This window comes from Mobula birostris, chromosome 5 (assembly GCF_030028105.1).
Source record: "Mobula birostris isolate sMobBir1 chromosome 5, sMobBir1.hap1, whole genome shotgun sequence".
NCBI classification, from domain to species: Eukaryota; Metazoa; Chordata; class Chondrichthyes; order Myliobatiformes; family Myliobatidae; genus Mobula; species Mobula birostris.
Window position 1 is genome coordinate 202,136,548 of NC_092374.1, and position 26,599 is coordinate 202,163,146.

The 26,599-nt window shown below is 45.7% G+C and overlaps 1 protein-coding gene across 3 annotated transcripts in view; it reads left to right on the forward strand.

The window, feature by feature from the left end:
- Nucleotides 1-26,599, forward strand: part of tmem268 (transmembrane protein 268) — an 81,985-nt gene that overhangs the window by 40,753 nt on the left and 14,633 nt on the right. For all 3 annotated transcript variants that reach the window (XM_072259341.1, XM_072259339.1, XM_072259340.1), the window contains 2 exons: nucleotides 1,746-1,853; nucleotides 19,865-20,026. In XM_072259341.1, the coding sequence (XP_072115442.1) occupies nucleotides 1,746-1,853; nucleotides 19,865-20,026 (270 nt within the window). The remainder of the gene's footprint in view (nucleotides 1-1,745; nucleotides 1,854-19,864; nucleotides 20,027-26,599) is intronic.

Below are 26,599 nucleotides of genomic sequence, written 5' to 3' on the forward strand. Positions count from 1 at the left end.
TTTTCTCCGAGTTCTCCAGTTATCCCCCACATTCCAAAGTAGCTCTGTTGGCACTGGAAACACGGCGAGTTTTGCATGCTGTCCACCAGCACGTTCTCCTCGGACTGCGTCAGTCGTTGCTACAGATGACACACTTCACTCTATGTGCGTACTACAAATAAACTATTTTTTTAATACTTAACCCAAGAACTATTACGGGGGCTTCATGAAGCTTAATTTAATATCAGCATGTAAGGTAACCATTAGAACAGATACTGAATTATTTGGACAGCATTTAAGGTCTTGAGATCAGTGGATGTGGTGAGAGAGAAAGAAGTGGATTTAGAAATGGATTTGCGCGACATGTGGCACAAGAGGTTCAAAATTCAAAGTAAATTTATTATGAAAATGTGTACGTACGCTCATTGGCCACTTTATTAGGTACACCTGTACACCTGCTCATTAATGCAAATATCTAATCAGCCAATCATGTGCCAGCAACTCAATGCAAAACAGCATGTAGACATGGTCAAGGGGTTCAGTTGTTGTTCAGACCAAACATCAGAATGGGGAAGAAATGTGATCTCAGTGACTTTGACTATGGAATGATTGTTGGTGCCAGATGAGGTGGTTTGAGTATCTCAGAAACTGCTGATCTCCTGGAATTTCACACACAACAATCCAGAGTTGACAGAGAATGGTGTGAAAAATGAAAAAACATCCAGTGAGTGTCAGTTCTGTGGGCAAAATAAACCTTGTTAATGGCAGAGGTTGGAGGAGAATGGGTAGGCTGGTTCAAGCTGACAGGAAAGTGACAGTAACTCAAATAATCATACTTTATAACAGTGGTGTACAGAAGAGCATCTCTGAACACACAACACGTTGAACCTTGAAGAGAATGGGCAAGAGCAGAGGAAGACCATGATCGTAGACTCGGTGGCCACTTTATTAGGGACTGGATGTACCTAATAAAGTGGCCACTGAGTGTGTGTACTGACATTCATTTTCTTGCAGGCATTTGCAGGAAAATAAAGAATTACAATGGAGTTTTTGAGCATCTATCAGTAGACAAAGACTGACAAGCAACTACTGTGGAAAAGACAACTGGTGCAAATTTAAAAAAAATTAAAAAAAGGCTGAGAATGAGTTGTAAAGACACCTTGAAAAGGGGTCAGACAGAATCGATGGAGGTGGGGCTGGACCCTTCATAGTGCAGGGCTGCAGTGTGGTCATTGCTGGAGTGGACTTTGGGCCGGAATACAATGGTGGGACCTGGGTACAGGAGTGGAAACCGAACCAATCTTTAGCCAATTTAAGCGCCAAGCCAGATTGAAAAAGGTTGAAGTATCGAGCCTGAGGGCGAAGGACGAACAGTGAGCTGGCGTGCAACTCACTCGCCTCAGCGCGGGAGAGACACCGTTCTCGGACTCTGCAGCCGTCGGGCTTCGGGACTGGCTCCGTGGCTGAGGACTCACTTTTTGGGCATGTTCTGCGTGGCATTTGGTCACTTTTTATTGTTTGCACAATTTTTCATGCAGTGGATGTTTGACAGTCTTTGTTCTGTGTTTTTACTGTGGATTCTATTGTGTTTCTTTGCGGCTGCCTGCAAGAAGATGAATCTCAAAGTTGTATATGTATTGTGTATGTACTTTGATAATAAATGTGCTTTGAACCTTTGGTGGATGAACAAGAGATTGCATATTTAGGGAAACTCATGGTCAAGTGGAAAGCTTGATTCACATTACTGTTATTTTCACACTGCACAGATACCACCGGAAGATTACAAGCTGCCCATTGAAGCATCCCTGATGACCTCTGAAGTCAGAAGATACATGTACTTCAGTTCCAGTGGCTTCCTGATGCTCTTCACCCCCGTAAGTAATTTCATTTCCGGTCCGTTGTGGACGTTGCCACAAGGTAAGGGTTAAAGATAATGCCCAGGAGAGGATAGCCACTCGCAACGTGTGGACGACCCAGTGAGACCTCTGAAGAAAGGATCTTAAAAAGCATAGCTTCCTTAGTTCCTCATTTCCTTAATGAACTAAGTACTTCATTTTTTCTGCCTATCGATCATTGCAAACAATAGATTGCAACTTCCCTGTCGGAGTTGAGCTCCTGAACCACAGGTATGACCTGGCAAGTTTTGGTGTGGGAGCTGAACTCTCGAAGATGCAGGTTAGCTGCGGCGTGGTGAGTACGGGTTGAATCGAGGAGGTGGGGTCCGGGCCGGAGAGCGGGCAACAAGCCACTGTTTGGCTGTTCCTGGAGTGAACTCGGAAGCAATTCAGTTCAGCAGAACCGAGGCGAGGTGAGTGGAGGCGACGCAGGGTCGAGGCAGCGAGGCCCAGACTGGGTTTGATTGCTATAAACGCCGAGTCTAGTTGGAAAAATTGGGTATGAGCGAATTGAGGTGGTGGAGCACTGGCCCAAGAGTGTATTTGCGGCTGAGTCTGGGTCCAGGAGCAAGGTCTGGACGATTTAAGCGCCGGGCAAGATTGAAAAGGACAGGGTGTCGGGGCCAGAGGCAAGGCACCGGCCGATCCAACTCGCTGGTCCCCGATTTTTACTCGTCTCCATGCTTAACTTCAACTCATTACTCCGCAAGGTTTACTCGTCTGTGCTCTGAACTGTGGCTGTGGCCTGCAGCTATCACAGTGAGACTCACTTTTGTGAACTTCTGTTCTGAATGCTACTTTCTCACTTCTATTGTTTGCATGTATTCTTCTTTTATTCTCTGCATGTTGGGTCTTCTTTTAGTGGGCTCTTTTGGGTTTCTTTGTTTTGTAGCTGCCTGTATGAAGACAGATCTCAAGGTTGTATCAAGTATACATACTTAGATAATAAATGTACTTTGACTTTTACACATGAAGGGAGCCGGAGGCATTTTGCTTACTGGAGAGGAGATAAGAATGTAACAGAAGAATACAAGGCACACACGCCAACTAAGGGACAATTACTTTACTAACTTCAAAGTATCATCCATTGTTAGCTTGTAGTCTGTACAAGAGTGGCCAAGTGGTTAAGGCGTCGGTCTAGTGATCTGAAGGTTGCTAGTTCGAGCCTCAGCTGAGGCAGCGTGTTGTGTCCTTGAGCAAGGCACTTAACCACACATTGCTCTGTGACGGCACTGGTTCCAAGCTGTATGGGTCCTAATGCCCGTCCCTTGGACAACATCGGTGGCGTGGAGACGGGAGACTTGCAGCATGGGCAGCTGCCGGTCTTCCATACAACCTTGCCCAGGCCTGCGCCCTGGAAACCTTCCAAGGCGCAAATCCATGGTCTCATGAGACTAATGGATGCCTAAAAGTTTCTATTGACTTTTAACACCTGCTTTGGGAATGACGACTGATCTTGCAAGTAATGAATTGAAACATACACAATTCACCAAATGGTCGATATCCCAGAACAGCTAGTGCAGCAGTCCCCAACCACCGGGCCGCAAAGCATATGCTACCGGGCCGCGAGGAAATGATATGATTTGGTGATATGAGTCAGCTGCACCTTTCCTCATTCCCGGTCACGCACTGTTGAGCCATTACGCATGCGAGGTCATTACCCGCGCATCATGCGTGTCAGCGTGGGAAGGAGATCAACTCCTCGAGCTTGCCGCGGGCTGAAAAGTATGTTCCACATAACATCTCTGCCGGCATTCTGGATCAAAGTCAAGGCTGAATATCCTGAGATAGCCACGAAAGCACTGAAAACGTTGCTTCCATTTCCAACATATCTCTGCAAAGAATGCAACGAAAACTAAATTGCGGAATAGACTGGAGATAAGGAACCCCCTTCGAGTATCGCTGCCTCCCATCACCCCTCGATGGGACCGTCTTGTTGCAGGAAAACAAGCCCAGGGCTCCCACCGATTCAGCGATATTGGTGTGTTGCAATGATTATATATGTTCATACGGGGAAAATATGTGCTGTGTGTTTAATATCCAAACATTACTTAAAATGTTATGATGCTATTGACTTAATTATATAACCATATAACCATTACAGCACGGGAACAGGCTATCCCTGCCTTTCTAGTCCGTGCCGAACTCTTACTCTCACCTAGTCCCACCGACCTGCACTCAGCCCATAACCCTCCATTCCTTTCCTGTCCATATACCTATCCAACTTTTCTTTAAATGATAATATCGAACCTGCTTCTGCCACTTCTGCTGGAAGTTCGTTCAACACTTACTCCAAGCTCCCCTGTCCTCCCCTGATAATTGACTTATCACTATATTCATGCAAGGGAAATATGCGCTGTGTGTTTAATATTAAATTCGTTAGATAAACCCTTTTAGAAACGAAATTGAGTGTATTAGCCATTTATCACCTATATTCCGGTCGTGATTAACAACCCACCCCCACCCCCACCCCCGAACAGAATCGCCAAAAAGGATTTGCCAGGAAAAAAACAATCGGCAGGTCACGATGCACATGCGCACTGATGCCCGCGCAAGGCTTCATGGTCATCGTAGTCTTTCTCTGGGTAAACACAACGTACTTATGCTACTCTTGTCCGTTGGCAATCCTACTGCCCACCCACCCCCCTCACCGGATTGGCCGGTCCGCAAGAATATTGTCAATATTAAACCGATCCGCAGTGCAAAAAAGGTTGGGGACCCCTGAGCTAGTGTATATAATGGCATTTTTCTGTTTAGTCTTCAGAAGAGTGTTGCACCAGGGGCCGGGCTGTTCCCCTTGGGCACAACTTAATAAAGTGTGTTTGAGGAATGAGTCCGAGTTTTCAGGGTTCAATCAGTCAGCACTATGAGTTTAAATCATTCCAGAACAGGATAATTTCTACATTACCAAAACCAGGTGGAGCATTTCAACAAGCTGAGGGGCAGGACCAGTTACATTCCTAGGGTGTGACCAACACTGCACTGAATCATAAGAAGAATGTTTTTCACTAACCTCATTGAGGTTCTTCTTGTGGGTAGACAGGGAGGGGGACTTAGGGGCGCTCTCTCAGAATCAAATTACTGCCACCAGAGGGCTCAGCACAGTCAACGCTACTGTGCTGGATTTGGGTTCGATAGCAACACTTTACAGAACATGAATGAGAAGGGTTTGGTGCATTATGCTCCACAGGGGAACTAGGCAGAAAAACAGGTAGGCATGGACTGGAAGGGCCTGTGATACCACCATCCCTATTAATGTCTGCTGGTGAGCAGATTAATCAAAACTAAATCAATCCTTTCTGCATACACACTGTCCATATTCACGTGCATATCCAAGAGTCTCTTGAACACTTCTGTTGCTACTGTAATGCCCTCTGCTCAATCAGCTTCTGCTAGTGAGTCTAGAATAATCAGAATGTTTGCTGAGATACAGCCTGGATTAGAGAGCATCTGCTGCAAAGACAGGTTGGACAGTTTTCTCTAGAGCGAAAAGGCTGAGGGGAGATCTGCCCTCAGATTGTAAAACTATTCTATAATCTTGTTAAAAGATGTTATAAGAGGTATATAATATATTATAAGATTATTGTAAGAGATTTATATGATTATAATATAAGATTAAAGATTCTGGTTGGCGGCCAGTGACTAGTGGTTCTATGCAGTGGTTGGTATTGGGATCGTTTCTCTTCACATTACTGTCAACGATTTGACAAAGCTGATGGCTTTGTGGCCAAATTTGCCGACAATGTGAAAATGAGTAAAGGGGCAGGCAATGTTCAGGAAACAGAGAATCTGCGGAAGGATTTAGACAGTCTGGAAGAATGGCCAAGGAAGTGTCAGATGGAATACTGTGTAGGGAAGTGTATGGTTATGCATTTTGGTAAAAAGAATAAAGGCAGAGACTATTTTTCAAAATTGGGAAAATATTCAAAAAGCAAAGGTGCAAAGGAACTTGGGGAGTCCTTGTGCAGGATTCTCTAAAGGCAAATGCAATGTTAGCACTCATTTTGAGAGGACTAGAATACGGAAGCAAAGATGTAATGCTGAGGTTTTGTAAGACATTGGTCAGATCGTATTTGAAGTATAGGGAGCAGTTTTGGGCCTCTTATCAAAGAAAAGATGTGTTGGCATATTGAAACATATTGAATATTGGAAGGTCAAGATAGAGTACGTGTGGAGAGGATGTTTCCATTAGTAGGGAAGTCTAGGAAGCCACAGCCTCAGAACAGAGGACCACCCATATAGAACAGAGATAAGGAAAACATTCTTCAGCCAGAGGGTGATAAATCTGTGGAGTGCGGCCAACACCGCACTGAATCATAAGAAGAATGTTTTTCACTAACCTCATTGAGGTTCTTCTTCTTGTGGGTAGACGGGGAGGGAGATTTAGGGGCGGATTCTCAAAATCAAATTACCACAGACAACATCTTCTGTAAGCTCTGCCTATATTTAAGGCGGAGGTTGATAGGTACTTGATTAGTGAGGGTGTCAAAGATTACAGGGAGAAGTCATAAGGACGGGCTTGACAGGGAAAATACATCGGCCATGATGGAATAGCAGTGCAGACACAGTGGGCTGATTCTGCTCCAGTCGCTTATAGAAAGAAAAAGCATAGAAAGCCTACAGCACAATACAGACCCTTCGGCCCACAATACTGTGTGGAACATGTACGTCCTTCAGAAATTACCTAGGGATTTCCAGAGCCCTCTATTTTTCTAAGCTCCATGAACCTATCCAGGAGTCTTTTACAGTGGTCCCCAACCTCCAGGCCACAGGCCGATACCGGGCCGCGAAACATGCAGAGGTGCAGCGGTAGCCGGAGCGCACCCAGCACATCTTTAAGAAAAAAGCCGAAATAAACAAGCTAATTAATTAGGTGCCGCCCAGAAGCCAGTCTCCATTAGAGGAACTGAGATGGAGAGGGTCAATAACTTTAAATTCTTCGGCATTAAGGATCGACGTTTCTCTCTCTGAAAAGTGTCAGAGGATCTGCCCTGGGACCAGCACGTAACTGTCATTACAAAGAAAGCAGTGCCTGTACTTTATTAGAAGTTTGTGCAGATTCAACATGTCATCTCAATCCTGACAGCCCTGTCTTTTCAGCCTGTCTGGCCTGGCGTTTAAATTGACCAAACAATGGAACAGCTAAAGGCTCCAGCGCCCTGGAAAGAGGAGTGAACATCGCGTAGAGCAAGTGAAATCGACAATCGCCTCTGATCTAGGCGGACATTCACATGCCGCTGCACCCCTGCATGCTTCGCGGCCCGGAGGTTGGGGACCACTGTCTTAAAAGACCCTATCATATCTACCTTCAGCACTGATGCTGGCAGCCCACTCTCTGTGTAAACAAGTTACCCCTGACATCTCCTCTGTACCTACTTCCAAGCACCTTAAACTGTGCCCTCTCGTGTTAGCCATTTCAACCCTGGGGAAAAGCCTCTGACTATCCACAGGATCAATGCCTCTCATCATCTTATACACTCTATCCGGTCACCTCTCATCCTCCATCGCTCCAAGGAAAAAAGGCCGAGTTCACTCAACCTATTCTCATAAGGCATGCTCCCCAATCTAGGCAACATCCTTGTAAATTTCCTCTGCATCCGTTCTATAGTTTCCACATCCTTCCTGTAGTGAGGCGACCAGAACTGAGCACAGTTCCCAAGTGGGGTCTAACCAGAGTCCTATATAGCTGCAACATTACCTCTCAGCTCCTAAACTCAATCCCATGATTGATGAAGGCTAATGCACTATATGCCTTCTTAACCACAGAGTCATCCTGCGCAGCAGCCTTGAGTGTCCTATGGACTCAGATCCCAAGAACCCTCTGATCCTCCACACTGCCAAGAGTCTTACCATTAATACTATACTCTGCCATCTTATTTGACCTACCAAAATGAACCACCTCACACTTATCTGGGTTGAACTCCATCTGCCACCTCTCAGCCCAGTTTTGCATCATATCGCTGTCACGCTGCAACATCTGACAGCCCTCCACACCATCCACAACACCTCCAACCTTTGTGTCCTCAGCAAACTTACTAACCCATCTCTCCACGTCCTCATCCAGGTCACTTATAAAAATCATGAAGAGTAGGGGTCCCAGAGCAGGTCCCTGAGACACCCCACTGGTCAGAATATGACCCATCTACAACCTCTCTTTGCCTTCAGTGGGCAGGCCAGTTCTGTATCCACAAAGCTATGTCCTCTTGGATCCCATGCCTCCTTACTTTCTCAATAAGCCTGGCATGGGGTACCTTATCAAATGCCTTGCTGAAATCCGTATACACTACATCTACTGCTCTTTCTTCAGCAATGTGTTTAGTCACATCCTCAAAAAAAATTCAATCAGGCTCGTAAGGCACGACCTGCATTTGACAAAGCCATGCTGACTATTCCTAATCATATTATGCCTCTCCAAATGTTCATAAATCCTCTCTCTCAGGATCTTTTCCATCAACTTACCAACCACTAATGTAAGGCTCACTGGTCTATAATTTCCTGGGCTATCGCTACACCCTTTCTTGAATAAGGGAACAACATCTGTAACCCTCCAATCCTCTGGAACCTCTCCTGTCCCCATTGATGTTGCAGAATCTATCTCCCTATCTGCCCCTCGATGTTCCTGGTACTGTTGTCTGTACAAAACACCCAGTAGAGTTATTGACCCCTTCCTGTTTCTAACTTCCACCCACAGAGACTCAGTTGACAATCTCCTCCTTTTCTGCAGCCGTGACACTATCTCTGTCCAACAGTGCCACACCCCCACCTCTTTTGCCTCCCTCCCTGTCCTTTCTGAAACATCTAAAGCCTGGCCCTCAAAGTAACCATTCCTGCCCCTGAGCCATCCAAGGCTCTGTAATGGCCACAATATCATAGCTCCAAGTACTAATCCATGCTCTAAGCTCATCCGCTTTGTTCATGATGCTTCTTGGATTAAAATAGACACATCGGTCTGAGCGTATCCCTTCTCTATCACCTGCCTCTCCTTCCTCTTGCGCTGTCTCCAAGCTTCCTCTATTTGTGAACCAACAGCCCCTTCCTCCGGCTCTTCAGTTCAGTTCCCACCCCCCAACAATTCTAGTTTAAACTCACCCCAACAGCTTTAGCAAACCTGCCCGCCAGGATATTGGTCCCCCTGTGATTCAAGTGCAACCCATCCTTTTTGTACAGGTCACGCCCGCCCCAAAAGAGTCGCAATGATCCAGAAACCTGAATCCCTGTCCCCTGCTCCAATCCCTTAGCCACGCATTTATCCTCCACCTCACTCTGTTCCTGTACTCACTGTCTCGTGGCACAGGGAGTAATCCTGAGATTACTACCTTTGAGGTCCTGCTTCTCAACTTCCTCCCTAACTCCCTGTAGTCTGTTTTCAGGATCTCCTCCCTTTTCGTGCATATGTCATTGGTACCAATATGTACCACAACCCCTGGCTGTTCGCCTTCCCACTTCAGGGTATCATGGACACGATCAGAAACATCCCGGACCCAGAAACCTGGGGGGCAAACAACCATCTGTGTTTCTTTCTTATTTCCATGTTTATGGTCTTGTAATCTTATTATTAGATGTATAGATGCTAGTAGGAAGCTGGTATCTTTCAGTCAGTAGTGAAATGTCTAATAGTGGAAGGGATATGTTTAAGGCCGGTTCTAAGGAGATATGCAGGGCAGGTATTTTACACCGAGCGTGGTGGCCACTTGGAACGTGTTGCCTGTGGGAGGTGCTGGAGACCAATATGAGAGGGGCTCTTAGATAGGCACATGAATGTGCGGGGATATGCACATTGCAAACACAGGAGATTCTGCAGGAAGAAGTGCTGCTTCCTGCACGCATGCTGAGCTCATTGTCTTCATTAACTTTGCCTCCAACTGTCACCCTGCCCTCAAGTTTACCTGGTCCATTTCCGACACCTCCCTCCCCTTTCTAGATCTTTCTGTCTCTACCTCTGGAGTCAGCTTATCTACTGATGTCTGCTATAAGCCTACTGACTCTCACAGCTATCTGGTCTATTCCTCTTCTCACCCTGTCTCTTGCAAAACCACCATCCCCTTCTCGCAATTCTCCGTCTCTGCCGCATCTGCTCTCAGGATGAGGCTTTTCATTCCAGGACGAGGGATATGTCCTCTTTTTTTAAAGAAAGGGGCTTCCCTTCCTCCACCTTCAACTCTGCTCTCAAACACATATTCCCCATTTCACGCACATCTGCTCTCACTCCATCCTCCCGTCATCCCACTAGGAATAGGGTTCCCCTTGTCCTCACCTACCACCCCAACAGCCTCAGGGTCCAACATATTATTCTCCGTAACTTCCACCACCTGCAACGGGATCCCACCACTAAGCACATCTTTCCCTCCCCCCCTCTCTCTGCATTCCGCAGGGATCGCTCCCTACGCAACTCCCTTGTCCATTCATCCCCCCCATCCCTCCCCACTGATCTCCCTCCTGGCACTTATCCTTGTAAGCGGAACAAGTGCTACACATGCCCTTACACTTCCTCCCTTACCACCATTCAGGGCCCCAGACAGTTCTTCCAGGTGAGGCAACACTTCACCTGTGAGTCGGCTGGGGTGATATACTGCGTCCGGTGCTCCCGATGTGGCCTTCTATATATTGACAAGACCCGACGCAGACTGGGAGATCGTTTTGCTGGACACCTATGTTCTGTCCGCCAGAGAAAGCAGGATCTCCCAGTGGCCACACATTTTAATTCCACATCCCATTCCCATTCTGACATGTCTATCCACGGCCTCCTCTACTGTAAAGATGAAGCCACACTCAGGTTGAAGAAACAACACCTTATATTCCGTCTGGGTAGCCTCCAACCTGATGGCATGAACATTGACTTCTCTAACTTCTGCTAATGCCCCACCTCCCCCTCGTACCCCATCCGTTATTTATTTTTATACCACATTCTTTCTCTCACACTCCTTTTTCTCCCTCTGTCCCTCTGCCCATCCTCTGGGTTTTTTCCCTCTCCCCCTTTTCTTTCTCCCTGGGCCTCCTGTCCCATGGTCCTCTCATATCCCTTTTGCCAATCACCTGTCCAGCTCTTGGCTCCATCCCTCCCCCTCCTGTCTTCACCTATCATTTTGGATCTCCCCTCCCCTGCCATTTTCAAATCTCTTACTAGCTCTTCCTTCAGTTAGTCCTGACGAAGGGTCTCGGCCTGAAACGTCGACTGTACCTCTTCCTAGAGATGCTGCCTGGCCTGCTGCGTTCACCAGCAACTTTGATGTGTGTTGCTTGAATTTCCAGCATCTGTAGAATTCCTCGTGTTTAAGATTCTGCAGTTGCTGGAAATCCAGAGTAACACACACAAAATGCTGGAAGAACTTAGACAGCAACTATGGAGAGGAATAAACAGTTGCAGGCTGAGACCCTTCATCAGGACTGGAAAGGAAGGGGAAAGAATCCAGAATAAGTCATAGTCATACTTTATTAATCCTGGGGGAAATTGGTTTTCGTTACAGTTGAGGGAAGGAGGGGAGGAGTAAAAAAGCAAAAAGGTCTGCATGGTCAAAGAGTTGGAGGGCAGCAGGGATCACAGAGGGGGACCAGTGAGAGGGTCTGTCACTGAACTCCTGCTGACGAGTACATTTAAACATCTTCAGGGTAGGCATACCACGAGGACGGTTCGCAGTGGGGCAGCATAGAGATTCTGCAGATGCTGGAAATCCAGAGTAACGTGAGTTGATATAGATGTTGTGTAGGCAGAAGGGATTGATTTAGTTGGGCGTTTGATTACTAATTTTAATTATTTTGGGACAACGTACGTGGGCCACAGGGCGTGTTCTTGTGCTGCGCTGTTTAATATTCTGAAGGTGAAACTGAAAGTGGGCTGTTAAGGAGCCTCGTGTTGTTGAGTAATCCTTTGTACCTCTGCAGTAATTAGTCCAAGCTCCAGTTCCTTTGTTCCCGGGGCAAGCACAAGGAGGTGAAGCAGAGAAACAGTGTTCCAGGGTGTCTCACTCAATCATTATTATACCCGAAGCATCCTCCGGTTCTAAGATTACACAGCATAGGGAAGCATCATATTATCTATTAGATAAACATTTAACGATTAATTTGTGATCAGGCAGACATAAGACCCCTGGACTTATGAGTCAGAATCAGCGTTATGGTATTTGTTGTTCTCAGCAGTGGTACGATGCAATATGTAAAAAAAAATGCAATAAGTTAGAAATGTTTTAAAAAGAGAGCAAACTAGTGAGGTACGATCATGGACCATTCCGAGGTGTGATGGTGGAGGGGAAGAGGCTATTCAGGATCCTGTACCTCAGGGGCTCCGAACCTGGGGTCCACATGCCCCTTGTTTGTTGGTATTGGTCCATGGTATAGAAAAAGTTGGGAAGCTCTGCTTGTACCTTCTCCCTGATGGTCGTAATGAGAAGAAGGCATGTCTTGTGTGATCAGGGTCCATACTGATGGATGCCACCTTTCTGAGGAATCGCTTGTTAGGGATATCCTCGATGTTGGGGAGGATTGCACCCATGATGGAGCTGGCTGAGTTCACAACTTCCTTCAGCAAATTTCAATCCTGTGCCGTGACCTGTCCATGCCAGGCGGTGATGCAACTAGTTAGAATGCTCTCCATGGTACACCTGGAGAAATATCCTGGAGTGTCTGGTGACATACCCAATCTCCTCAAACTCCTAATAATATATAGCCACTGGCTTGCCCTTTTCATGATTGCATCAATATGTTGGGCCCAAGAAAGATCCTCAGTGATGTTGACACCCAGGAACTTGAACCAGCTCACCCTTTTCACTGCTGATCCCTCGGTGAGGATGTACATGTGTGAGTGTGTGTGTGTATTCAAATTATCCCTCTGACTCAACCAATCAATCAGTATCAAATCCCATCAAAACTCATTTGTACTCAATAGTTCTATTATTAGAAGTGACAATTTCTCCATTGATAATATGTATTCAGAAAACTACCACTTCTCTCTGTATTCCTACAGGGTCAGTGGCCTCTTTATGACTTTATATAGTATCTATACTATAATTTGGAGATGTTCCAGCCTATGGTCAGGCACACTTAGATCCCCTCCAGTTTGCCTACCAGCCCCGACTAGGAGTTGAGGATGCCATCGTCTACCTGCTGAACCATGTCTACGCCCACCTGGACAAGCCAGCGAGCACTATGAGGGTCACGTTTTTTGACTTCTCCAGTGCGTTCAACACCATCCGCCCTGCTCTGCTGGGGGAGAAGCTGACAGCAATGCAGGTGGATGCTTTCCTGGTGTCATGGATTCTTGATTACCTGACTGGCAGACCACAGTACGTGTGCTTGCAACACTGTGTGTCTGACAGAGTGATCAGCAGCACTGGGGCTCCACAGGGGACTGTCTTGTCTCCCTTTCTCTTCACCATTTACACCTCGAACTTCAACTACTGCACAGACTCTTGTCATCTTCAGAAGTTTTCGGATGACTCTGCCATAGTTGGATGCATCAGCAAGGGAGATGAGGCTGAGTACAGGGCTACAGTAGGAAACTTTGTCACATGGTGTGAGCAGAATTATCTGCAGCTTAATGTGAAAAAGACTAAGGAGCTGGTGGTAGACCTGAGGAGAGCTAAGGTACCGGTGACCCCTGTTTCCATCCAGGGTGTCAGTGTGGACATGGTGGAGGATTACAAATACCAGGGGATACGAATTGACAATAAACTGGACTGGTCAAAGAACACTGAGGCTGTCTACAAGAAAGGTCAGAGCCGTCTCTATTTCCTGAGGAGACTGAGGTCCTTTAACATCTGCCGGACGATGCTGAGGATGTTCTACAAGTCTGTGGTGGCCAGTGCGATCATGTTTGCTGTTGTGTGCTGGGGCAGCAGGCTGAGGGTAGCAGACACCAACAGGATCGACAGACTCATTCGTAAGGCCAGTGATGTTGCGGGGATGGAACTGGACTCTCTGACGGTGGTGTCTGAAAAGAGGATGCTGTCCAAGTTGCATGTCATCTTGGACAATGTCTTCCATCTGCTACATAATGTACTGGGTGGGCACAGGAGTACATTCAGCCAGAAACTCATTCCACCGAGATGCAACACAGAGTGTCATAGGAAGTCATTCCTGCCTGTGGCCATCAAATTTTACAACTCCTTCCTTGGAGGGTCAGACACCCTGAGCCAATAGGCTGGTCCTGGACTTATTTCCTGGCATAATTTACATATTACTATTTAACTATTTATGGTGTTGTTACTATTTATTATTTATGGTGCAACTGTAACGAAAACCAAGTTTCCTCCGGGATCAATAAAGTATGACTATGACTATGATTATGATTTGTTCATTTGGAAACGAGGGGTCAAATTCATCTCCATCAGACATAGGAGCAGAATTAGGCCATTCAGCCCATCATGTCTGCTCTGCCATTCCATCATGGCTTATTTATCCCCCTCCCTCAACCCATTCTACTGCTTCTCCCTGTAACCTTTGACGCCCTGACTACTATGACGTTTCCCACAGATTTACCAGCCTCTGCCTAGAGAAATTGCTTTCTGTTATAAAGGAACATACTTGTGTTCTGATTGGTTCTGCTACTGTTCATGTTCTGTGCACGTTATTGTCATGCAAAGGCAGTTACGGCATCTAAGGTACCTCTGGTGTTGCATCATCTATAGGCTAACTTGACTCTTGGGGTAAGTTTATCCTAACTTGTTGGATCAGATTTCAACACCCCCCCCACGGGTACAGTGGCATGCAGAAGTCTGGGCACCCCTGGTCAAAATTTCTGTTACTGTGAATAGCTAAGCGAGTAAAAGATGAACTGATTTCCAAAAGGCATAAAGTTAAAGATGACACATTTCTTTAATATTTTAATCAAGAAAACTTTTTTATTTCCATCTTTTACAGTTTAAATAACAAAAAAGGAAAAGGGCCTGAAGCAAAGGTTTGGGCACCCTGCATGGCAGTACTTAGAAATGCCCTCTATTCAAAGTAACATCTAAAAAAGCCTGAAGCATTTTGGAAACAAGTCCTGTGGACTGATGAAGTTAAAATAGAACTCTTTGGCCGCAATGAGCAAAGGTATGTTTGGAGGAAAAAGGGTGCAGAATTTCATGAAAAGAACCCCTCTCCAACTGTTAAGCACAGGGGTGGATCGATCATGCTTTGGGTTTGTGTTGCAGCCAGTGACACGGGGGACATTTATTGGTAGAAAGAAGAATGAATTCAATTAAATACCAGCAAATTCTGGAAGCAAACATCACACTGTCTGTAAAAAAACCGAAGATGAAAAGAGATAGCTTCTACAACAGGATAATGATCCTAAACACACCTCAAAATCCACATTGGAGTAGCTCAAGAGGCGCAAGCTGAAGGTTTTGCCATGGCCCTCACAGTCCGCTGACCTAAACATCATTGAGAATCTGTGGATAGACCTCAAAAGAGCAGTGCGTGCAAGACGGCCCAAGAATCTCACAGAACTAGAAGCCTTTTGCAAGGAAGAATGGGCGAAAACCCCCAAACAAGAATTGAAAGACTCTTAGCTGGCTACAAAAAGCGTTTACAAGCTGTGATACTTGCCAAAGGGGGTGTTACTAAGTACCGCCATGCAGGGTGCCCAAACTTTTGTTTCAGGCCCTTTTCCTTTTTTGTTATTTTGAAACTATAAAAGATGGAAATAAAAAAGTTTTCTTGATTAAAATATTAAAGAGATGTGTCATCTTTAACTTTATGCCTTTTGGAAATCAGTTCATCTTTTACTCGCTTAGCTATTCACAGTAACAGGATTTTGACCAGGGGTGCCCAAACTTTTGCATACCACTGTACTTGTGACTAGATACAAATATTGTGTTAACGTAGTAAAGATATAGAAAATATTAGGGAGTAACAAGGTAAGATATTTTCCATTTATAAAATTACAAATCTTTTTCAACATCTTTTTTTTAAATTGAGGTGGAGGATAAAAATTAGCTTTATTTGTCACATGTACCTCAAAACATACAGTGAAATGCATCATTTGTGTCAAATCAAATCAGTGAGGATTGCACTGGGCAGCCCACAAGTGTTGGCATGCTTCCTGCACCAACTCGTTAGCCTAACCCTCTTTGGAATGTGGGAGGAAACGGGCCGAAACCCACGTGGTCACGGGAAAATGTACAAACGCCTTTAGACAGCGGTGGGAACTGAACCTCGATCTTACAGCCAGTGTTGTAATAGCATTGCCACTGTGCAGAAGTACAGTTGTATAACCAAAGACGATGATGAGATGCTTGGGAATAAATGCATCAGCCTTCCAACATCTGCAAGAACCCTGCAATAAAAGTTAACCGTAACTAATCCATATGCTGCTTCTTGTCGAAGTTCAAAGTAAATTTATTATCAAAGTACATATAGGTCACCGTATGCGACCTTGAGATTAATTTTCTTCTGCGCATACTCAGTAATTCCACAAGAGAATAATAATCATAACAGAATCATAATAAATATAATATAAAATTCCTCCTTACCTCTCTTCTAAAGGGTTGCCCCTCAATTTTGAGAACTAGAGGGCACAGCCTCAAAATTGAGGGGTGACTCTTTAGAACAGAGGTTAAGGAGGAATTTTTTTAGCCAGAGAGTAGTAAATCTGTGGAATGCTCTGCCACAGACTGTGGTGGAGGCCAAGTCCATGTGTATATTTAAGGTAGAAGTTGATCTTTTGCTGATTGGTCAGGACATCAAAGGATATGGCGATTCGGCAGGCTTATGGGGGTGAGTGGGATCCAGGATCAGCCATGATGGAATGGCGGAGCAGACTCGATGGGTGGATATGTCTTATGGTCTAATCAAAGACTGCACCAACTTGGCATTCAACCAATGTGCAAAAGGTAACAAATTATGCAAATACAAAAAAGAAAGTAATAATAATGAATAAATAAACAATAAATATCGAGAGCATGAAATGAAGAGTCCTTGAAACTGACTCCATAGGCTGACCATAAGACCATAAGATATCGGAGCAGACGTAGGCCATTCAGCCCATCAGTCTGTTCTGGCATTCAATCATGGACCGATCCAATTCTTCCAGTCATCCCCACTCCCCTGCTTTCACCCCATACCCTTTGATGCCCTGGCTAATCAAGAACCTATCTATCTCTGCCTTAAGTACACCCAATGACTTGGCTTCCACAGCCACTCATGACAACAAATTGCACAGATTTACCACCCTCTGACTAAAGTAATTTCTTTGCAACTCTGTTCTAATTGGATGTCCTTCAATCCTGAATTTGTGCCCTCTTGTCCCAGACTCCCCTACCATGGGAAATAACTTTGCCATATCTAATCTTGTTCTGGTCTTTTAACATTTAGAATGTTTCTATGAGATCCCCCCTCATTCTCCTGAACTCTAGGGAATACAGCCCAAGAGCTGCTAAATATTTCTCATACGGTAACCCTTTCATTCCTGGAAACATTCACATGAATCTTCTCTGAACCCTCTCCAATGCCAGTATATCCTTTCTAAAATAAGGAGCCCAAAACTGCTCACAGTACTACATGTGTGGTTTCACGAGTCTCAACATCACATCCCTGCTCTTATATTCTATACCTCTAGAAATGAATGCCAACATTGCATTCACCTTCTTCACCACCAACTCAACCTGGAGGTTAACCTTCAGGGTATCCTGCACAAGGACTCCCAAGTCCCTTTGCATCTCTGCATTTTGCATTCTCTCCCTATCTAAATAATAGTCTGCCCATTTATTTCTTTCACCAAAGTGTAAGACCATACACATTCCAATTTTGTATTTCATTTGCCACTTCTTTGCCCATTCCCCTAAACTATCTAAGCCTCTCTGCAGGCTCTCTGTTTCCTCAACACTACCCACTCCTCCACCTATCTGTGTATCATCAGCAAATTTAGCCATAAATCCATTAATCCCATAGTCCAAATCATTGACATACATCGTAAAAAGCAGCGGTCCCAACACCGACCCCTGTGGAACTCCACTGGTAACCGGCAGGCAGACAGAATAGGATCCCTTTATTCCCACTCTCTGTTTTCTGCCAATCAGCCAATGCTCCACCCAAGCTAGTAACTTGTAGGAACATTTCAATGATGGGGTGAGTTAAGGTGGCCCCTTTGGTTCAAGACTCTGATTGTTGAGGGGTAATAACTGTTCTTGAACCTGGTGGTGTGAGTCATGAGGCTCCTGTACCTGGGTGGTAGGGGTCCCAGATGATGGATGCTGCTACAACAATGCTTTGTGCGGATGTGCTCGGTGCTAAGGAGGGCTTTACCTGTGATGGAGAGGGCCCTATTCATTACCTTATGTAGGATTTTCCATTCAAGGACGTTGGTGTTTCCATCCCAGGCTGTGATGCAGCCAGTCAATATGCTCTCCACCGCACATCTGTAGAAGTTTGTCAAAGTTTCAGATGTCATGCTGAATCTTCATAAACTCCTATGGAAGTAGAGGCACTGCCATGCTTTCCAAATGCTGGGCACAGAGCAGATCCTCTGAAATGATAGCATCAAGGAACTGAAACTTGCTGACCCTCCGATGAGGACTGGTTCATGGTCCTCCGGTTTCCTCAACCTGAAGTCTATGAGTTCCTTGGTCTTACTGCCCAGGTAGTTGTTATGGTGCCACTCACTAGGTTTTCAATCTCTCTCCTGTACGCTGATTCATCACCACCTTTAGTTTGGCCTGTGACAGTGGTGTCGTCAGCAAACTTGAATATGGCACTGGAGCTGTGCTCAGCCGCACAGTCATAAGTGTAAAGTGAGTAGAGCAGGGGGCTAAGCACACAGCCTCGTCCCACTTCACATAAAATTTGTCAGGTCGTGTTGATTGTTATGTGTAAGGCCGTGGTGGGGTACGGGTACAATGCAGCAGGCCAGGGAACACACAGAACGTGAATTATACAAGACAAAAAAAGCAAAAGGACAAGTCGTTCGTGCAGAAAAATTAATAATCTGAGACGAGTCCGCGGTAGCTCACAAGCTGTTCTGTTGCTGAGTTAGGTTTAGGGGTTGTGCAGGTCAGTTCGAGAACCTGATAGCTGAAGGGAAATGGCTTGCAGTGTGGGACTTTACACTTTGGTGCCTACTACCCTCTGGTAGCAGCGAGAAGAGGGCGTGACCCAGATGGTGGGGGTCCTTGAGGATAGATGCCCAGCGCCTCGTGTAGGTATTGTCAGCGGTGGGGAGGGACATCCCTATGTTACGCCAGTGGTGTGTCCACTACTCTCTGCAGGCTTCTGCTCTCCTGTGCATTGGAATCTGCAGACCGACCTGTGACACAGCCAGTCAGGGTACTTTCAATGGTGCTCCTGTACAAGTTGCCGAGAGGTTCTGGAATGACATTCGGATTTCAGAGTATTCATTCAAAGAGGTGGGCTTTAAAGAGTTTCATGAAAGAGGAGAGAGGTAGGGCGAAAGAGAGGAAGGGGGAAGGAGAAGGGGAGAAGAGGGAGGGAGAGAGGGGGAAGAGGAGAGTGAGATAGTTGGGTGTTCGTTTATCCCTTGGCTGCGTGGGTTTCAATTCATGAAAGGGGAGAGAGGTAGGGCAAAAGAGAGGAAGGGGGAAGGAGAAGGGGAGAAGACGGAGGGGGGAGAGGAGAGGCAGGTAGATAGTTGGATGTTCGTTTTTCCCTTGGCTGCGTGGGTTTCGAATTGTACTCTGATTAGGCTGGAATTGAATCAGGGGATTGCTGGGTGGCATGGCTTGAAGGCCCTATCTCATGCTGTATCTCAATAAATAAATAATTTAATCGTGCTGCCTCATTCTCTCTGCCATTGGTGGGGTAATGAAAAGCAGGGGATGCACAAGAGATGCTGAAGTCAGTCACAGGAAGTGTGCCCTTTCAAAAGTAAAAGTAACTTCATTTTCAAAGTCTACGTCATCGTACGTGATCTTGAAGTGCATTTTCAGTAAAAGATTAAGAAATATGATGGAACTTAATTGTACATAAACAAAAACTGACAAACAACCAATGTGCAAATGATGATGAATTGTGCAAAAATATAAATATATTTAATACAGTGTCTTCTGTTGATCAATTAGGTTTTCTATATCGCCACGTGGTGCTGCCTGTTCTCCACCTTCCATGTCTATGTGAGCCAGTATCTGAAGAGTTTCTTCTGGGCTTTCTGCCTGCTGGTCAGTGCCGTCGCCGTGCTGCTCACCACAGCCCTGCTTCTCATTCTGCGCTCACACTACAGCAGGGTAAGAAGGTCTGCCTCGGGATTAATAAAGTATATCTATCTATCTATCTCTCGCACACCTAACATCTAATGCTCACACTGCGGTTACTGCGGAGTACCTGAATCTTCCCTCGGTGATTTGGTTCAAGTTCAAGTGTATTGTCATTCAACCTCAGGCGTGTATACAGCTAAATGAAACATGGTTCCTCTGGGACCCCGTGTATAACACCGTACTTATGTCAGTTACTTAAAGCCGTCAGCTGTGCTATTGCTTAGGGTGCCGACAGCAGCTTGGCAAAGTCCTCCGCCCTGGGCCAGTCATTCAAAGGTAGACCATCTTCGAGGATCCTTTCTCCTCCAGGGATGAGCTCTATTGGTGTTTCAGTAACACTGAGATTTTACAGGGTGGGGTTCCTAGCCCCATGCCCAGTCCTCGTCCTTCCGCAGCCGAGCTTGGGGCGGTCCATAACGGAGATGCATACAGTATACCACTTACATCACATAAAATAACATTAACAGATAATAAAATATTTTATAGATAAGTTGACATAAAGACAGTATACAACATATAGTCGAATATACGACAGTATAGTGCCACTGGCACTGTCGTTAATAATGTGAACTCGGTGGAAGTGGAGTGCTCCAAAGTCTAACAGACTGGGAACGAAGCTGTTCCTCATTCTAATGGTCCTTGTCCTTATACTGCGGTACCTTCTGCCTGATGGTAGGACTTCAAAGCAATTGCGGGACACATGGGTGGTGTCCTTCATAATGCTGAGGGCTTTGCCAGTGTAGTGTATGTCCTGGATGGGGAGGGAGACCCCGGTGATTCAAGGTTTAATATCTTCATTAACAGAAAGGCTCAGCAGAGGATGCACTTCTTGCGGCACTTGGTAAAATTCCATCTTTGCCGGAACATACTGATGTGATTCTACACCTCCATCATAGAGAGCATCCTCACGTCAGCCATTACTGTCTGGTTTGGGTGCAATATCCTCTCATAATCTATGAAAACTACAGTAGATTGATAACAGCCACTGTCCCTGTGCTAATCATCCCAGCTGTACTCGAGTGTATTATCACACATGTTGTGTGGTGTGAAGGATTTTTCCCACAGGGAGTGTTGGAGGAAATTGCTTGTAAATGTTGATAATCTGAAACCAAAATTTGCGTTAGCTGATGAGGTAGCGGGGTGTTTAGCATAGTGTTATTACAGCACCAGGGACCCGGGTTCAATCCGCTCCGCTGTCTGTAAGGAGTTTGTACATTCTCTCCGTGACCGTGTGGGTTTCTCCTGGGCGCTCCGGTCTCCAAAGACGGGGGTGATAGGGTCAGTAAGTTGTGGGTGTGCTACGTATGCACCAGACGCGTGGCAACACATGCGGGCTGGCCTCCTGCGCATCCTCGCACTGCGATGGTCGTTGACACAAACGATGCATTTCACTGTGTGTAATGCTTCCGTGGTAAATAGCTGCTCCACCTGACTCTGCGTTGGACACTTTTAACTTGCACTGGACACTTATAACTTGATTTTAACTGACATGTGGCTGTTGTGTTTTACTATTTATTGTTATGTTTATTATTTAGTGTTGCGTTTGTTATGTTATGATTGCACTGCCCCTGGAAAACGCTGTCTCATTCTGCCCTGCAGAGCTGATGTACGGTTAGAATGACAATAAAGTTTTTTGAATCTTGAAACTTGAAAATAAAGCCAGTCTTGGTGCACTCAATAATATCTGTCGTGGCTGAGATGGAAAATGTTTAATACTCCTCCAGTTTTGCTTCACTGATCAAGACGGCATGCTCATGTAGGGAAGTGCAACAGCAGTTTGAATCAATAGTTAAAAAAGTGTGGGATAATAATAGAAATATTGACACCATGGAAGTGTGTCATTATAGTTCCTCTGTGTACTTGTGTGCACTAGCAAAATGCAGGTGAGTGACCTTGGCATTTTTTTGTTATGTAAGTACACATTGGTCTGCTCAGGCTTGTCCCTGCATGTGCAGTACTGCGCAAAAGGCTGAGGCACATGTGAAACTATTCTGTAAAGGGAACACACACAAAATGCTGGTGGAACACAGCTGGCCAGGCAGCATCTCTAGGAAGAGGTACAGTCGACGTTTCAGGCCGAGACCCTTCGTCAGGACTAACTGAAGGAGAGCTAGTAAGAGATTTGAAAGTGAGAGGGGGAGGGGAGATGCGAAATGATAGGAGAAGACAGGAGGGGGAGGAATGGAGCCAAGAGCCGGACAGGTGATTGGCAAAAGGGGATACGAGGCTGGAGAAGGGAGAGGATCATGGGACGGGAGGCCTAGGGAGAAAGAAAGGGGGAGGGGAGCTCAGAGGATGGAGAGCAGGCAAGGAGTGATAGTGAGAGGGACAGAGGGGGAAAAAGAGGAAAAAATGGGGAAATTTAAATAAATAAATAAATAAATAAATAAGGGATGGGGTACGAAGGGGAGGAGGAGTATTAACAGAAGTTAGAGAGGTCAATGTTCATGCCCATCACTTATTTATTTATTTATTCCTTTTTTTCTCTTTTTTTCTCCCTCTGTTCCTTTTAATTTTATCGTTTGTTTTTTGCTTTTGGTTGTTTGCATGATTTGCTTTTTTCTTGCTTGACCGTCTTCTTTTTCTTAATGGGATCTATTGTGTTTCCTTGTTTTGTGGCTGCCTATAAGGAGATGAATTGGTTGTTTATAGTCCGCATACTTTGATAATAAATGTACTTTGAACTTTTTAATTCAGTTGCAGCTCAGACATTATTTTAAATGTAGTCATTGTGTTTTAGTAATTGAATTGCCAGTGTGCAGCTTTGCTCTGAACGGAGTAACACTGCAATCTCGTTAACCTCAGCAGTGACAATAAAGCTCTAATTAACCAACTGATAAGGGCTTTGTGAGGCCATAGCAAACCTTATAACACAGACCAGTACAGCACAGGAGCAGGCCATTCGGCCCACAATGTTGTGCCAAACCCGCTAAAAAGCAAATCAAAAACTCCCAAACACCCTCATACCTACGTATCCCTCCTTCCTTACATCGATGTGCCTATCCAAATACCCCTTAAAAGCCTGTACCACCAGACCAGGCAGCACTTCCCAGGCGTCCACAACTCTCTGAGTAGAAAAACTTGCTCCCCTACATATCCCTCCTTCCTTACAGCGATGTACCTATCCAAATGTCCCTTAAAATCCTGTACCACCAGACCAGGCAGCACTTCCCAGGCGTCCACAACTCTCTGAGTAGAAAAACTTGCCCCTCACGCCCCGCTAAATGCTAACCTCCTTGGAGCGATGGAGGATGAGAGGTTAACTGATAGAGGTGTGCAAGATAATGAGAGGCGTTGATCATGTGGATAGTCAGAGGCTTTTCCCCAGGGCTGAAATTGCTACCACAAGAGGGCACAGTTTTAAGGTGCTTGGAAGTAGGTACAAGAGGAGACGTCAGTGTTAAGTTTTTTTACGCAGAGAGTGGTGAGTGCGTGGAATGGGCGGCCGGCAGCAGCGGTGGAGGCGGAAACGATAGGGTCTTTTAAGAGACTCTGGATGGCTACATGGAGCTTAGAAAAATAGAGGGCTATGGGTGAAGCCTAGGTAGTTCTAAGGTAGGGACATGTTCAGCACAGCTTTGTGGGCTGAAGGGCCTGTATTGTACTGTAGGTTTTCTATGTTTCTAAAACCTACCCCCTCTCACTGTCAATGCATGCCCTCTGGTATTAGACATTTCAACCCTGGGAAACAGATGCTCTCTATCCACTCTATCTGTGGCTCTCATAATCCTGTAAACCTCTATCAGATCTCCCCTCAGCTTCCAACACAGCAGAGAAAACAACCCAAGTTTTTCCAGCCTCTCGTGATAGCACGTTCCCTCTCATCCAGGCAGCATCAAGGTAAGCCCCTTCTGCACCCCCTCCAAAGCCTCAAAACCTTCCTTTAGTGGAGCAACCAGAACTGTATGCAATACTCCAGATGTGGTCTAACCAGAGTGTTATAAAGTTGCAACATAACATCCTGACTTTTGAACGCAATGCCTCGACTAATAAAAACAGGCATTCCATAAGCCATCTTAACCACCCTATCAGCCTGTGCAGTCACTTTCAAGGAGCTATGAACTTAGATCCCAAGATCTCTCTGCTCTACTCTGCAACACTTAAGGATCTTGCCCTTAACATTGTACCGTCTCCTTGCATTTGCCCTATCAAGGTGCAACATCTCACACTTATCTTGGCTAAATCCATTTGCCATTTCTCAGTCCATATCTGCAACTGATCTATATTGTGCTGTATTCTTTGCTAGTCTTCTATGCTATCCACAACTCCACCAATCTTGGTATCATGTGCAAATTTACTAACCCACTCATCTACATTTTCATCCAGGTCATTTAGACACATCACAAACAGCAGAGATCCCAGCACAGATCCCTGTGGAACTCCACTAATCACAGACCTCCAGCTCGAATAAGTTCCTTCAACCACTACCCTCTGTACAAGCCAGTTCTGAATTGAAACAGCCAACTCACTGTCGACCCCACGCATCTTAATCTTTTAGATTAGCCTTCCATGAGGGACTTTGTCAAACACCTTACTAAAGTCCATGTGGACAACATCCACTGCCCTACCCTCATCAATCTCTCTTGACACCTTGTCAAAAATCTCAATGAAGTTGGTAAAGGCATGACCTGCCACACTGGTTTAGGCTATAAGCTTCCAAATGCTTATATATCCTATACTGAAGAATTTTCTCCAGCAAGTTCCCCACAACCAACGTGAGTCTCACCAGTCTACAATTCCCAGGATTTTCCCTTGTTCCCTTCTTAAACAGAGGTACATTGTTAACCACTCAATAGTGATTCAACTGTGGCTAGAGAGCTGCTGGTCAAGGGACTTAGCCCCAGAAAAAGAAAGGGGTCTCAACTGTGGTCCTTCCCCACAGAACTTCTGCATCAGCTGCGCTCAGCTTCAGTGCGTCCCTCAGCCTGACCTCCTGCGACCTGGATTGTGCCAGGCAGCGACCTTCCCTTTCAGACATCTCGATGTGTTGGAAGACCAGTGGACTTCAGGCAGAGCAAAGAGCATCTTTCACTGAGCAGCGGCACCGGATGTCCATCTCCGTGTGTGCACGGGAACAGACCATAGATCAGAGAGTCCTTGGTTATAAAGCGGCTGGCGATGAACCTCAACGCAGACCTTACATCCGTCCCCACGCCCTCCGAGCACTTAGAACATAGAACATAGAATAGTACAGCACAGTACAGGCCCTTCGGCCCACAATGTTGTGCTGACCCTCAAACCCTGCCTCCCATATAAGCCCCCACCTTAGATTCCTCCATATACCTGTCTAGTAGTCTCTTAAACTTCACTAGTGTATCTGCCTCCACCACTGACTCAGGCAGTGCATTCCACGCACCAACCACTCTCTGAGTAAAAAACCTTCCTCTAATATCCCCCTTGGACTTCCCACCCCTTACCTTAAAGCCATGTCCTCTTGTATTGAGCAGTGGTGCCCTGGGGAAGAGGCGCTGGCCATCCACTCTATTCCTCTTATGATCTTGTACACCTCTATCATGTCTCCTCTCATCCTCCTTCTCTCCAAAGAGTAAAGCCCCAGCTCCCTTAATCTCTGATCATAATGCATACTTTCTAAACCAGGCAGCATCCTGGTAAATCTCCTCTGTACCCTTTCCAATGCTTCCACATCCTTCCTATAGTGAGGTGACCAGAACTGGACACAGTACTCCAAGTGTGGCCTAACCAGAGTTTTATAGAGCTGCATCATTACCCCGTGACTATTAAACTCTATCCCTCGAATTATGAAAGCTAACACCCCATAAGCTTTCTTAACTACCCTATCAACCTGTGAGGCAACTTTCAGGGATCTGTGGACATGTACCCTGAGATCCCTCTGCTCCTCCACACTACCATTTACTTTGTACTCTGCCTTGAAGTTTGTCCTTCCAAAGTGTACCACCTCACACTTCTCCGGGTTGAACTCCCTCTGCCACTTCTCAGCCCACTTCTGCATCCTATCAATGTCTCTCTGCAATCTTTGGCAATCCTCTACACTATCTACAACACCACCAACCTTTGTGTCGTCTGCAAACTTGCCAACCCACCCTTCTACCCCCACATCCAGGTCGTTAATAAAAATCACGAAAAGTAGAGGTCCCAGAACAGATCCTTGTGGGACACCACAAGTCACAATCCTCCAATCTGAATATACTCCCTCCACTACCACCCTCTGCCTTCTGCAGGCAAGCCAATTCTGAATCCACCTGACCAATCTTCCCTGGATCCCATGCCTTCTAACTTTCTGAAAAAGCATACCGTGTGGAACCTTGTCAAGTGCCTTACTAAAATCCATATAGATCACATCCACTGCACTACCCTCATCTATATGCCTGGTCACCTCCTCAAAGAACTCTATCAGGCTTGTTAGACACAATCTGCCCTTCACAAAGCCATGCTGACTGTCCCTGATCAGACCATGATTCTCTAAATGCCTATAGATCCTATCTCTAAGAATCTTTTCCAACAGCTTTCCCACCACAGATGTAAGGCTCACTGGTCTATAATTACCCGAACTATCCCTACTAC